Source organism: Capra hircus, chromosome 19, assembly GCF_001704415.2.
Source record: "Capra hircus breed San Clemente chromosome 19, ASM170441v1, whole genome shotgun sequence".
Taxonomy (NCBI): Eukaryota; Metazoa; Chordata; class Mammalia; order Artiodactyla; family Bovidae; genus Capra; species Capra hircus.
Window position 1 is genome coordinate 1136015 of NC_030826.1, and position 11753 is coordinate 1147767.

Here is an 11753-nt window from a genome sequence, read left to right on the forward strand (position 1 = left end):
GTACCTTGCTCGTATGGAGCAATGATCAAGAAGGAGCACTTCAACTGAAAACACAATTAGCCTAAACAACAAACACATAAATAAAAGTCTTATTTTTAATTTGTTCAACACATTTTACCTTTAGATATGGCACATTAAAAAACTTTATCTAGCTCAGTCACACTCTAATTTCAGCAGTTCTAATAGCAAGAGGAAGAAAAAAAAAGCTGCACCAACTTATGCACTATTTTAATTGCAAAGGACCCTCATTTAGCCAGGCTTCCCTGCTGGCTCAAATAGCAAAAAATCCACCTGCAAAGTGGGAGACCTGGGTTAGATCCCTGGGTTAGGAAGATACACTGGAGGAGGGCCTGGCAACCCACTCCAGTATTCTTGCCTGCAGATTCCCATGGACAGAGAAGCCTGGCAGGCTGCAGTCAATGGGGTCACAAAGAGTTGGACATGACTGACTAAGCATGCACTCATTTAGCCACTACAACACAGAATTTCAAAGACATAGACTAAAACCACAAGAACATCTTCACCAAAGTGGAAAACAGGGAAGGACCCTGTTAGAGATAACACAAAATAATGACTTGACTACTTCATATTTCATTCTGTAAGATGTGAGTTACTTAGAGCTGGTATCATTACTGTGTTCTGCAAGACAGAAAGACAGTAACATATTTTTATTCACACCCAGGCCACACAACAAACATTTATTATTCGTAGATGTCTCTTTCTAACTCTCAGTATAATTTTATCATATTTACTGCCAAGATTAACAGTAGGAGCCATTTTTTCTATATCCTCCTATGTTTTCTACAATCAAATTAAAAGGAAACAAACAACAAACCATCCAACTGACCATTTTCTCATAGTTATGAAGAGCAACTAGGAGATCATAGGCAGAATGATCAGCCAAGAACAGCAAACAGATTATGTCCTTTCAATTTCTAGGCTCCTGGCTCCCTCCCTCCAAGATTAAGAACCACTGGGCACCACAATTCTGTTACAAAAGGCCATGGGGGAAGTAAAGTTTTCTGACAGAAGATCAAAAACACCTTAGAAACCAGTTTCCTGTGTTGCTCTGCATGAAGACTAAAGAATGGGTAGGTTTTCACCGAAAGTACTCTACTTCATTGCTAACAGTGAGCCTTCTCAAGTGCTGGCGTCTCCCAAGCTGGAACCAAGTGAGTGGTTTGGGCTTCCCAGTTGGTAAAGAACCCGCCTACAATGCAGGAGACCTGGGTTCAATCCCTGGGTGGGAAAGATCCCTTGGAGAAGGGAATGGCTATCCACTCCAGTATTCTGGCCTGGAGAATTCCATGGACTGTATGGTCCACGGGGTCACAGAGAGCCGGACACAACTGAGCGACCTCCACTTCACTTTAACAGGGACAGAGAAGCATAGAGGAAGGACAACAATGTACCCATGGATCCTTAGTTCAAGTCTTATAGAGTGGTATCTCAGAACACAAAGGAGCAGAAAGACATTTTAAACAACAGTTAAGTGTCCCAACTAACACTGGTGTCTTTAATGCAGATAAAAGTTGAGTCTGAGAAGGAAATACAAAACTATTCAATAAGTTGCTCCCTGAAAAAGCTCCAGCTCTGACTGTATACAGTAAGAAGCAACAGGGCAGCTAACAGAGATGTCTTCTTCATTTTCCTCACTCTTAACCCCCATACAAGATCTCAATTGTGTTCCCCAGTGTCCTGTGAAGCAAGGAAAGTCATTGTAAATCAATCCTTGTTATTAATTTATGTACCAATTCAAACATTCATTATTGAGTATCTACTAAAATGTCAAGCCCCGGGTTGAGCAAAGGGGAAAATGTGCATCACTAAATATACATTCTACGAGGGCAAAGCTGTTTAGCTTACTATATTTTTGTCTGGCCCAGTGCCTCACTCATAGAAGGCATTTATTAACATTTGTGAGATTAATGAACCAGCACATTAAATTCCTTCAGGGTGGGAGAAAATCCTCCCACAGACATGTACCTGTATTTGTCCTTTTTAAGAATCCTATGAGGTATTTACATTATTCTAATATCATGGAGGAGGAATGCCCTGTATTCACTCAATAAGTCTGCCATCAAAATTGTTTACCTAGAGGGTGAAAGCTTGCTTGTGTGTATGGCAGGAAGAGGGAGCAGCAAAAGAGGAATATGTTGACTCATATCCTTCAGTTAACATGTTTATTCCAACTGCGGCATTCCTGTCAAATGTGTTGCGAAGCTAGCAGGATTTGGGTCAGGAAAATTCACCTGAAAGTCACAGGCTTCATTTTCTATTCTCAGCCCCTTCAGCCTCTGGGCATGATGTATTAGACGAAGTTAAAGATTGATTATCCATTTACTATGAAAAAGACCCCACCTCTCCCAGATGAGGAGGAAAAGGCATTGGTAGGCTGTCTCCTTTACAACCTCTGATGCTCTTTTCACTTCTATCTTGAAGTCACCTTAATGCAAATAAAATCAAACCCAAATACTGGCTACCTCATTACCAGCTCAATCTTGCTTTTATTACGAAGGCAATCCCAGACCATTTCTTAACATTTACAGCTCCCCACACCACCTTCACATGCTAGAAGTCTTTTAGTCTTGCTTAAGATTACACAAGATGAAAACAAAAAAGTAACAGGAAAGATTCAATTGTCAAAAGGAGTAAGATAAAACTGCCACACTGCAAAATCTAGGGTTAGCCAACAGCATCCTGGCTCTTTTTCCTAGGGTAGAATTATGTGAATACAAACTAAGTGAGGAGATAAATTCTGTAGTCTAAATCTGAAATATCAAAAAAGCTTCTGGGAAGCTACTTGGAACTAGAGACAATACTGGAAAATAATTTGTGATTTCATAAAATCAGCATAGGTGGACTAAACCCAAAAGCTTTAACCCTGACTGGTCTATTCCTAAATAAGAGAAAACTAGACCTAGCTTCCGGAGGACTGACCCTGCTTTAAAAGTTGCTCTCCTTGCACAGAGAGGCACAAGGGTAATTTCTACTACTATCATATGTAAAGCATTATTCTTATTAGAATCATATTTCCTAAATGCTCTTCTATCTCAGCCTCATCCATCATACTTCACCCTCTACTTATTGCCCTATTTACCTCTTCACAGTCCCCTGAATTCATCATGTCTTAGCTGATTACCCTGTCTTAGCTAATGTTGTTTCCTATGATGATTCCTCCCCTATCACACTCCTGGTCAATCAATAAAAGTCTTCCAAGTCAACTCTTAAGCTTCCTTTAAGACTCACCCCTAATTCCTTTCTGGCACTACTTACTCTCTTTCCTCTATCTCTCCCAAATCTTACCCAAGTTCAATCCATTGAATCCATGTAAAGAACCAAAAGAGAAAATAAAAATCACCAAGAAATTAAATATATTAGAACACTCCATATTCTCTCAATTCAACAGCTTCCAAAGTGGACTCCTCCAAACTTTTGAGTATCTTCTGAAGTGAATCTTTTTCCAATTGAGACATTCTTCACTGTGTATCTTACTCATTCCTATTCATCTTCTTTTGATGATATACTTCCCTCTAACTTTTCTATCCAAGCCTCTAACACCTATTTAATATTTTCTTTTGCCTTCAAGTTTGGCCTTCTCACATAGACAGCATTTATGAACTCTAGCAAATAATTAGGCATTATTCATACTGCTTTATATCACAATACATTTTGTGCATTACAACACTGCTTTCATAAGTATTATTAATATTTTAATATCACTCTACATTATATGTATATATCTCTACTTTTATATTTTAAGCATAATATGGTAAAGACACAGATACTCTACATTTGTATAACACAAAGAATGTTCAAGATCACTCTTTGATGTTTCCTTCAACAGTTCTTTGAAATAGGCAAACAAGACAGAACTTCTCATTTCACAAATGAGGAAACAGACTCTTAAGAGGCTAAGAGAACTGCCCAAAGCCATAAGGCAGACTTTGATTGCAGGGTGGGTCTTCAAACTCCCACAGTCTTTATAAAATGGCCTACTACCATATACATTTATTTGCCTAAACCTCTTCCTGACCTATACCTCAGGCTCAAATATATAATGCTTAGTTAAGGTTCAAAGTTGGAATGGTAAGCGTGACTGTCTAGGATGGCAATAAAACTCCCTCTCCCCACCAAACAAAATGTTTTTTGACACTGACAATTCTTCACCCTCCCCCAACACACCAAGGATGTATTACTTAGGAAATCTTTCATGTCACTGCCAAGAGAGTCATAGCTATTGTATCTGCCATTTATGATATCTGTGACTATAAGACATCACATGGGAAACTGAATTTAAAGAAACCATATCGCCAAGAAGGTTATCAGATTCTTTATTCTTTATCTTTGTCATATTTAATGGGATTTTCTATTACAAATCATATTGACAGCATATATAGTTTGCCACTTCAGAAGCACTTTAAAGTTGAGTCTATATTGAGTTATAATTGATGAGCAGAAAGAAGAAAAATGCTGCTGCTCCCCTGGAAATAAGCACTACATTGCTCCCAGGGATTTCCAAGCCACATCTCAATATTGGGCTCACACAGATAAAGTGGGTCACACTCATAACTATGTACCAAAGCCCAATGTTACCAGTCTCATTTATATGAAAAAGAAAATTAAGAAACATTTCAAGCCAACACCTCACTGAAAGTAGGATTTGTACTCAATTTTACAAAATGCACTAGCTAATGTTTGTTTTTGGAATTTTTGTTTGTTTGCTTACTTTTAAACAACCTGTTATGGGATGAAGGCAAAGATTCTATTTATTCCTCACAAACCCATGCAAGGTTTGCAGGCAAAATTATATTATTGCAAACTTAATAGGCCTGAGACACTGTGCTAAGTGAAAATCATTGGTCATATTATCTAATTTAACCTATATGACAAACATGGGATATATACTACTATCCCTTTCTACTTGTAAGCCATTGATGTGAAACCATTTAACTTTCAGATTAGAAGAAAATGTATGAAATATTCATTTCTTTCAGGTATTGCTGATCATGAGACACTGGAGGCGAATGGGCAACAGTTTGTCACTCTGTTTGAATGACAGAGTCACGTACAGCACAAACACTATCTTAATCCTAGATCTAGATTGCAATCGTCCTAAAATTCCAGTTTGAAACTCTCTAAGGCTTACATCCATTTAAGACACTTTAGTCATTCAACTGGAGATATCAAAATAAAAAATAACAAAAACTTTAAAAGAAATCTTATACCAAAACACAAATGATATACTGAATTTTGACTCAGAACTGTGTGTGAATCCTTCAAGCTGAACTTCTGTGGGCTTTGGTTGCCTCATTTATAAAATCACCCTACAAATTTTGATACTAGATGAGTTAAAATGTGTGCAATATTACATAATACATGTGAAAGTATCACATAATTCTAATTACTATTGCAGTCATTATGAATAAACTGACAAGGAACTAAAGTTATATACAGTTATATATAGAAAAGTAGGATGTTCAACACAAATTAAATCAGACAGCTCTCTTTGGACCAGAAAATTCTCTCCTGGTGCTGCTAAGTATTCATTCTCGCTGATCTGAGCTGCATTTGTAAGAAGGAAATAGTGTTCTTGCTAGCAAGAGGAAATATTCTCTCTCTCTCTCTCTCTCTCTCTCTCTCTCATCTCCACAAATCTTGGCCGCCTGACATTTTCAGTAAAATGAGGTGTCAGCCAAACATACAGACCCAAGAACTCCCAGATCATGACATTCCCTCTTCAGACTAGCTGTGCTGTCCTGAAGTAACCAAATTCTCTCAAGTGAAGGCACACATGCTATGTCGCCAGCAACTAACTAACGCTGGTTAAGCTAGCTAGCAGACCCCCTCATCCCATTTACTCAGTTTCATCATAACAAAATGATTAATTCAAAGCCGTGAAACATACAAGCCCAGGTGTCTGTATTTTAAACAACATAGACACATAGACCTAGGGATAAAATTCCTTTGGGTGTATTTTTAATTTAGGGGCTGGGGTAGGATGAGGGTAGGAAAAGGGAAGTGTTAGTCACCCAGTCAGGTCTGACTCTTTGCAACCCCATGGATGTCAGCTTGCCAGGGTCCTCTGTCCATGGAATTCTTCAAGCAAGAATAACTGATTTAGGTAGCTATTCCCTTCTCCAGGGGATCTTCTCCACCCAGGGATGGATCAAACCCTCCTGCATTGCAGGCATACTCTTTATCCTCTGAGCCACCAGGGAAACCCCTGAGGGTAGGAACCTTTGGTAAAGGAAACACTAAGTTACAAAATTCCAGAGCGTTCCTGAAAGCCAACTGAAATTCATTCAATATATTTTCTATAGGCCAAATTTACTACCAAAATTTCCCTTTTGCAGAATGTTTACACTGCAGACTTTTGCTGGCCTCTTCTACTCTGGTATTCCTCAGTAAGGAAGCCAAACACAAATGTAACAAACATAGACTCCTGATAACTCAGTAACAATTAGTACCCATTTACTAGGCAGGGCAATTGATCCCAAAATGGTAGAGAGGTACTTTTTAAAAAACTTGTTTTCAAAGTTAAGATTTAGTAGGTTCTATGAATACACGCTTACATTCCTTTCAGTAATGCTCATTCATAATTAAATTAAGACAGCAAATCACAGAAACAGAAATGATAAGCCCACTAAAGCCTCCCTGAGCCAATTATTTAACCTTAGTGCATTGCACTCCTCTGAGGGGTGCCAGATGGGAAACAAAGTCTCCCAAAACGTGGCAAATATGAGTTATCAATTACTAATGAGAATTGTGATATACATGGACATCACCGAATGAGCATCTCTATTCTTCTTATAGAGGGAAGAGGCTACCTTGATTTTAGAGAATGATCTTTTAAAGTTAAGTTTATGAGTGTGTAAATAATGAGTCCATAATGTTGTATCTGTGCCTAAATGTCTTCATAAAGAGTAAGCGAGTGCTGATCATAACTAGGCATTCCAGTTAGCCTTAGGAATGCTAACCAATAGCAATTTTGCTTATACTTTTATTTTCTCATTACATAACAGTGATAATTTAATAAATACATGTGAAAGGCCACATACTACACAGCAACTCTCCTGGGTTGGAAATAGCTTCTATTTATATAATTTAGCTGCTGATACACCAAATCTAGTATAGCTGTGACAAATATTTCACTAATGCCTCTTTTGGAAGCTAAGAACAGACTCGACTCATTCTCAGCTGGTTCTCCGCTGTGCTGGCCCACCCAAATGCAGAGTAGGGGTTAGGGACAAAAGATGGGGAGGCCCAGAGCATTAATGTTAACCTTTTGTAAATCTTAAAGGAACTCAGTTTGTCTGATTTGAAAATCATTTATGATGTGAGGAAAGAGGCATGAAAAGGCTATTTTATAACTAGTGAAATAACATGGAGAAAAGAGAGCGAACTTGAAAGAGATGTGAAAGAGAAAGAAGTAAAATGTGGCCTTGTAAGATGCCACCTAGTCTATCTCTAGATATATGACTGATATAAACCTTTACAGTCACTTGGAAATTTTTTTCTCATACATGTAGGATGCATAGAGGAGTAGAGGATTGGGAGTGACCCCAGGGCACTTTTGTCTTCTAGGTATACAACATATCTCTAAAGTTTATAGAGGCAAATTTCTAACAACGGTTGCCAAGCCTCAAACAGAATGATTTAAAATAAAAGATCCCCCATTCCTGTCCTGAATAATGATATTTGGAACTGGATCCAGAATAAGGGCAGACAAGGGTTTTTTTAACATCCAGAATCAGGTCTGGTTTAAAGGGTGGAGACTGGCTGAGCAGAACAAAGATAGAGGAAACATGTCCCTCCATCCTAATCCTGCTCAAATAGGCCTGCTCACAAAGGCAAGGTTTCTGTTCTCTTCTGTTGACTTCATGGGAACTTGGCTGAGTCCCCAGTTCTGCAGAGGGATGCAGGCAGAGGGGAGTACTGCACACAGGCTTTACCCTGGGTGCTTAAATGATAAATGTGAAAGGAACGGTGTGGACACTGTCAATGGAAGGCGGCACTGAACTGAACCAAACAGGGAAATACTGATTAGCCTGGAGATTTTTCTTGTATCTCTACTCCATACCTTCAACTTCCTGCACTGACAAGAACACTGTTTGGAAATCAAAATCCTTCCTAACACACACACACAAACACACTCACACACAGAGAGCCAGGCACAAGCTCTGCCTTATTCATTTCAATGTCCTGGCTTCCCACATGATCCTAAATCCATACACTGGCACCAGTAGCCTAAGGTCTGTAGTTCTGAGCCAGTAAGTACATTCTTACCACTGGAAATTAGGAAATATCATGATTTAAAGGGGGTATTTATGATACTGTGTTGTTTCAGATAGATTTTGCTTTTTTCTTGGGGGGGGGGTCTGATGTATTTGGGGAAGGCATGGAGTATATCTACATCCCTTTGGTCCCTGCTGGTACTTTCCAGACTCCATACCCTCCTGCAGTCTCCTGAAAGTGCCTAGATATTAGGGCAGGGCTCTGCATCTATTTTTACAACCAGAAACCATCTAGTTTGGGAACTTTGAAAGCCAGAGGAAGGCAGCAGGGGTTGCCAAGGCTCAGATTTCCTTGTCATAGTTCTCAATCAGGAAAACAGTTGGAAATCAACACTAGTTTGCCTCTTCTTTCTTATCTCTCCACCCCTACAATGTTCCAGGACTCCCAGATATTACCTCCAACACACACACACACACACACACACACACACACACACACACACACACACACACTTGGGTTTAGAAGCTTTTTAATTCTTAAGGCAGCAAACCCACTGAAAGGGTCTCTGCCACCATCCCTCTTCCGTCCCACCCCGCAAGGCTACTTAATTGTCTACACACAATAAAACCCCCATACATTCCAAAGACCATAACATAACCCGGACCCGCCTGTGACTCCAGCACGCGTCCCATACCTGATATGCAGACGATGAAATTGGCTTGAAGAAGAAAAAGCACCTCCCAGACTATTTCCATCCTCTGATTCTCATTCCAAGTGCATCACTCGACGTGAAAACAGGGGGGCAAGGGGGAGCCCCACAAGGAACACACACACGCACACACGCACACTTCCTAGCGAGCGCACACTCGCACTTCCACCGGATAGTCGGCCAGGGACAGTCACCCCCAAAATCAATATCGCAGTTTGAACTGTTCCAGCAAATTTCCCCTCGGGCTCGACGGACGTGAGCCCCAGACGTGCTGACACATGACCGATGCCTCGCTGCCCAGGAGGTCTCCTTGCTCACCGGTCTCTGCTCCTTGCACAGGCGGCGGAAACAGCACTAGCAGTGGCGGCAGCAGCCACCCGAACGCACCAGCTCTGGGCTCTTCCTGCAAAAACGAGACCCGTATCCGCCTGGCTCTCCAAGAAGACATAGACGATAGCCCCCCGCCAGGCCGTGCCGTGCAGTTTTAGGTCCCTGGCTGCTCGCAGTTTGCAGGCTAAGCCCCGGCAGTCCGCGACGAGTTGCCCTCGAAGTCCGCCCCCCTCACCGGGGCATGGTCAGAGGGTGGCTGCTCCGTGCCGCGCCGTTCTCTTCCTGTTCCTGGGTACCAGAGGGACGCAGACACAGCATACAGAGGGACAGAAAGAGAGGCAGGGGTTACTGCCCGAGACTGCCGGCCGCCGGCCGCCTCCGCAGACCTTTCCTCCCGCCCCAGTCCGCGCAGCCTGCCTCCTCGGAGCCCGGCTCGAGCGACACTCCAGGGCGTGGAGCGGGGGCCGTGTGGGGCCGGCTCCCCGCTGGCCTCGCGAGCTCACGGGCTTCCCACGGCGCGCGTGCCTGCTGTCCCTCTCCTATTTTTCTGGTCTCCCCAGAACCTCCAGTTCCCTCACTTCCATGGTCCGCGACTAGCGCCGCCGCTGCCGCCGCCGCCGCCACGATTTTCCGCAATGCAACTGCAGGGGTCGTTATTTCCTCGTCTACGGATCCCGGCGCCTTCCGATTCTGCGGGGAGGCGGCGGGCGGGGGCTGGAGGGCGGGAGAGGGGCTCGGCCAGGTGAGCAGTCTAGCCGAGCCCGGGCCCAGCGTCACCCTGGCCGCCCGCCGCTCGGGGCGGAGGCAGGAGGGCGCGGCGGGGAGGCGAGGCCTAACGCGACCATGAGGACGGGAACGCGGGGCGTCGGGCTTCGGGGCAGCACGGCCGCCCAGGCCCAGCGCCGAGCCGCAGCCCCTCACTCTGCCCCGCCCTGGCGGCTGCTGTCACTACAGGATTTGGGGAGATTTTCCCTCTCCTTAAAAAGAACTTTGTGCCGGCGGGTTAGGAGCGGGAGACCCGGGCGGACTCATCTTGCCAGTGCTGCGCTGCGCTCCCTCCGCTGTGGAGTATTGGGGATTTTTATTTTTTTTCTTTGCATAATTCATTCCGTTCCCTCTCTCCTGTCCCTCTTCTGCCCCCCTCCTCCTGCCCCGTTTCCGCTCCGGTGCCACAAGAGTACTTACCCTAGAGTTCTCTCTGCAGGCTTTTAGACCAGGTCCTGCAAGTCCCTCACCTCCCTCCTCCTGAAACGGAGAAAACCCGTCTTTCCAAGCCCGGGTGCGGGCAGTGGCCACTGCCAAACACGCCTCTGCCTAGCTCCAGGAAGATCCAGGACTATTGGAAACCCGGGCTCCAGGAGAACGGGCTTCGCTTCTTTTCTTTCGTTTATTCTGTTTTTCTTTCGGAAAGCTCAAGTGCTTTGCAGGCTTTTGCTGGGCTTCAGATCACTGCCAGCAATACTCAGCAGCTTCTTCAGATTTTCCCGCACCAACCGCGCGAGCGCGCACACACACAAGCCTAGAGCTCGGGTCCTCTAGGCCTCGGGGAAGGTGGGGGCGGCCGGAGCGCCAGCAGCCACACAGGCGGAGGCTGTGGCTGGAGCCTCACGCTGTTCCGCAGAAGGTCCCCTCCGCGACCAGGAAAGGACTTGCTTCCGGTCAACAGCTCGCGGTGTAGATGCAAAGGAGTCGGAAAGAGACCCTGGGCTCGGGACTGTTTTCTTGAGAAGGCTGGCAACGAGACAGAAAAAAAAAAAAAAATTGCAGAGTTGTATTGCCTCTATGGCTGCTATAGAGGTCTGAGAAACTCCCAGACTCACCACTTTGGGAGTGCTGAAGAAGAGGACAGTGAAGGGGAAATCCCTGAAATGATCTCGGATTGCTCTGCGTTCTTGTTCAGATTGCAAACTATGACGTTTGGAGATTTTGCACGAGCGCGGATGGACACACAACAAAGACACGTAACCCGCAAGGGTTGTTGTTGTGGTTGTTGTTGTTTGTACTTTTTATTTTGGAAAGTTTAGAAACCATTTCAGTATGAGGTTTGGGGTTCGGTCTAATAACCGCATAAAGGATGGAGAAGAAGGGAAATGGTTACCATTATCCGCACAGTAAAGTTAGTGAGTCTTTCAGGCAGTGTGGCTTGTGAGAGTGCGGGATTGGAACCAAAGGAGTTACAGTGCAGCGTTCCCAGGATTCTTGAACTAACTGTTCAGGAAGAAGCGCAGCCGCCTTTTTGCAGAGTGGCTGTCCTTTGCGGGGTTGGGGTAGAGGGCAGGGAGAGTGAGCAGTGTGAATACCATGAGCTTCCTCGGCCGGGCAGACTTTGGGAGCCACAGCTGCTTAGTTCTGCTGTCTTCAGGGATTCGAAAAAAGAACCACAAGCAGACGACTGCTTTTTAAGACAGACGTGTGACTGAGCTATCTGTTTTCTGAGATGAAGGCCAGGGTCTCCAGGTGGTCAGCATATTAAAAA

General features: G+C 43.9%; 1 protein-coding gene across 1 annotated transcript in view; it reads right to left on the bottom strand.

Moving 5' to 3' along the window:
• Positions 1-9565, bottom strand: part of CA10 (carbonic anhydrase 10) — an 834592-nt gene extending 825027 nt beyond the window's left edge. The window contains exon 1 of the mRNA XM_013971774.2: positions 8933-9565. Coding sequence (XP_013827228.2) covers positions 8933-8993 — 61 coding nt within the window. The 5' untranslated portion in view covers positions 8994-9565. The remainder of the gene's footprint in view (positions 1-8932) is intronic.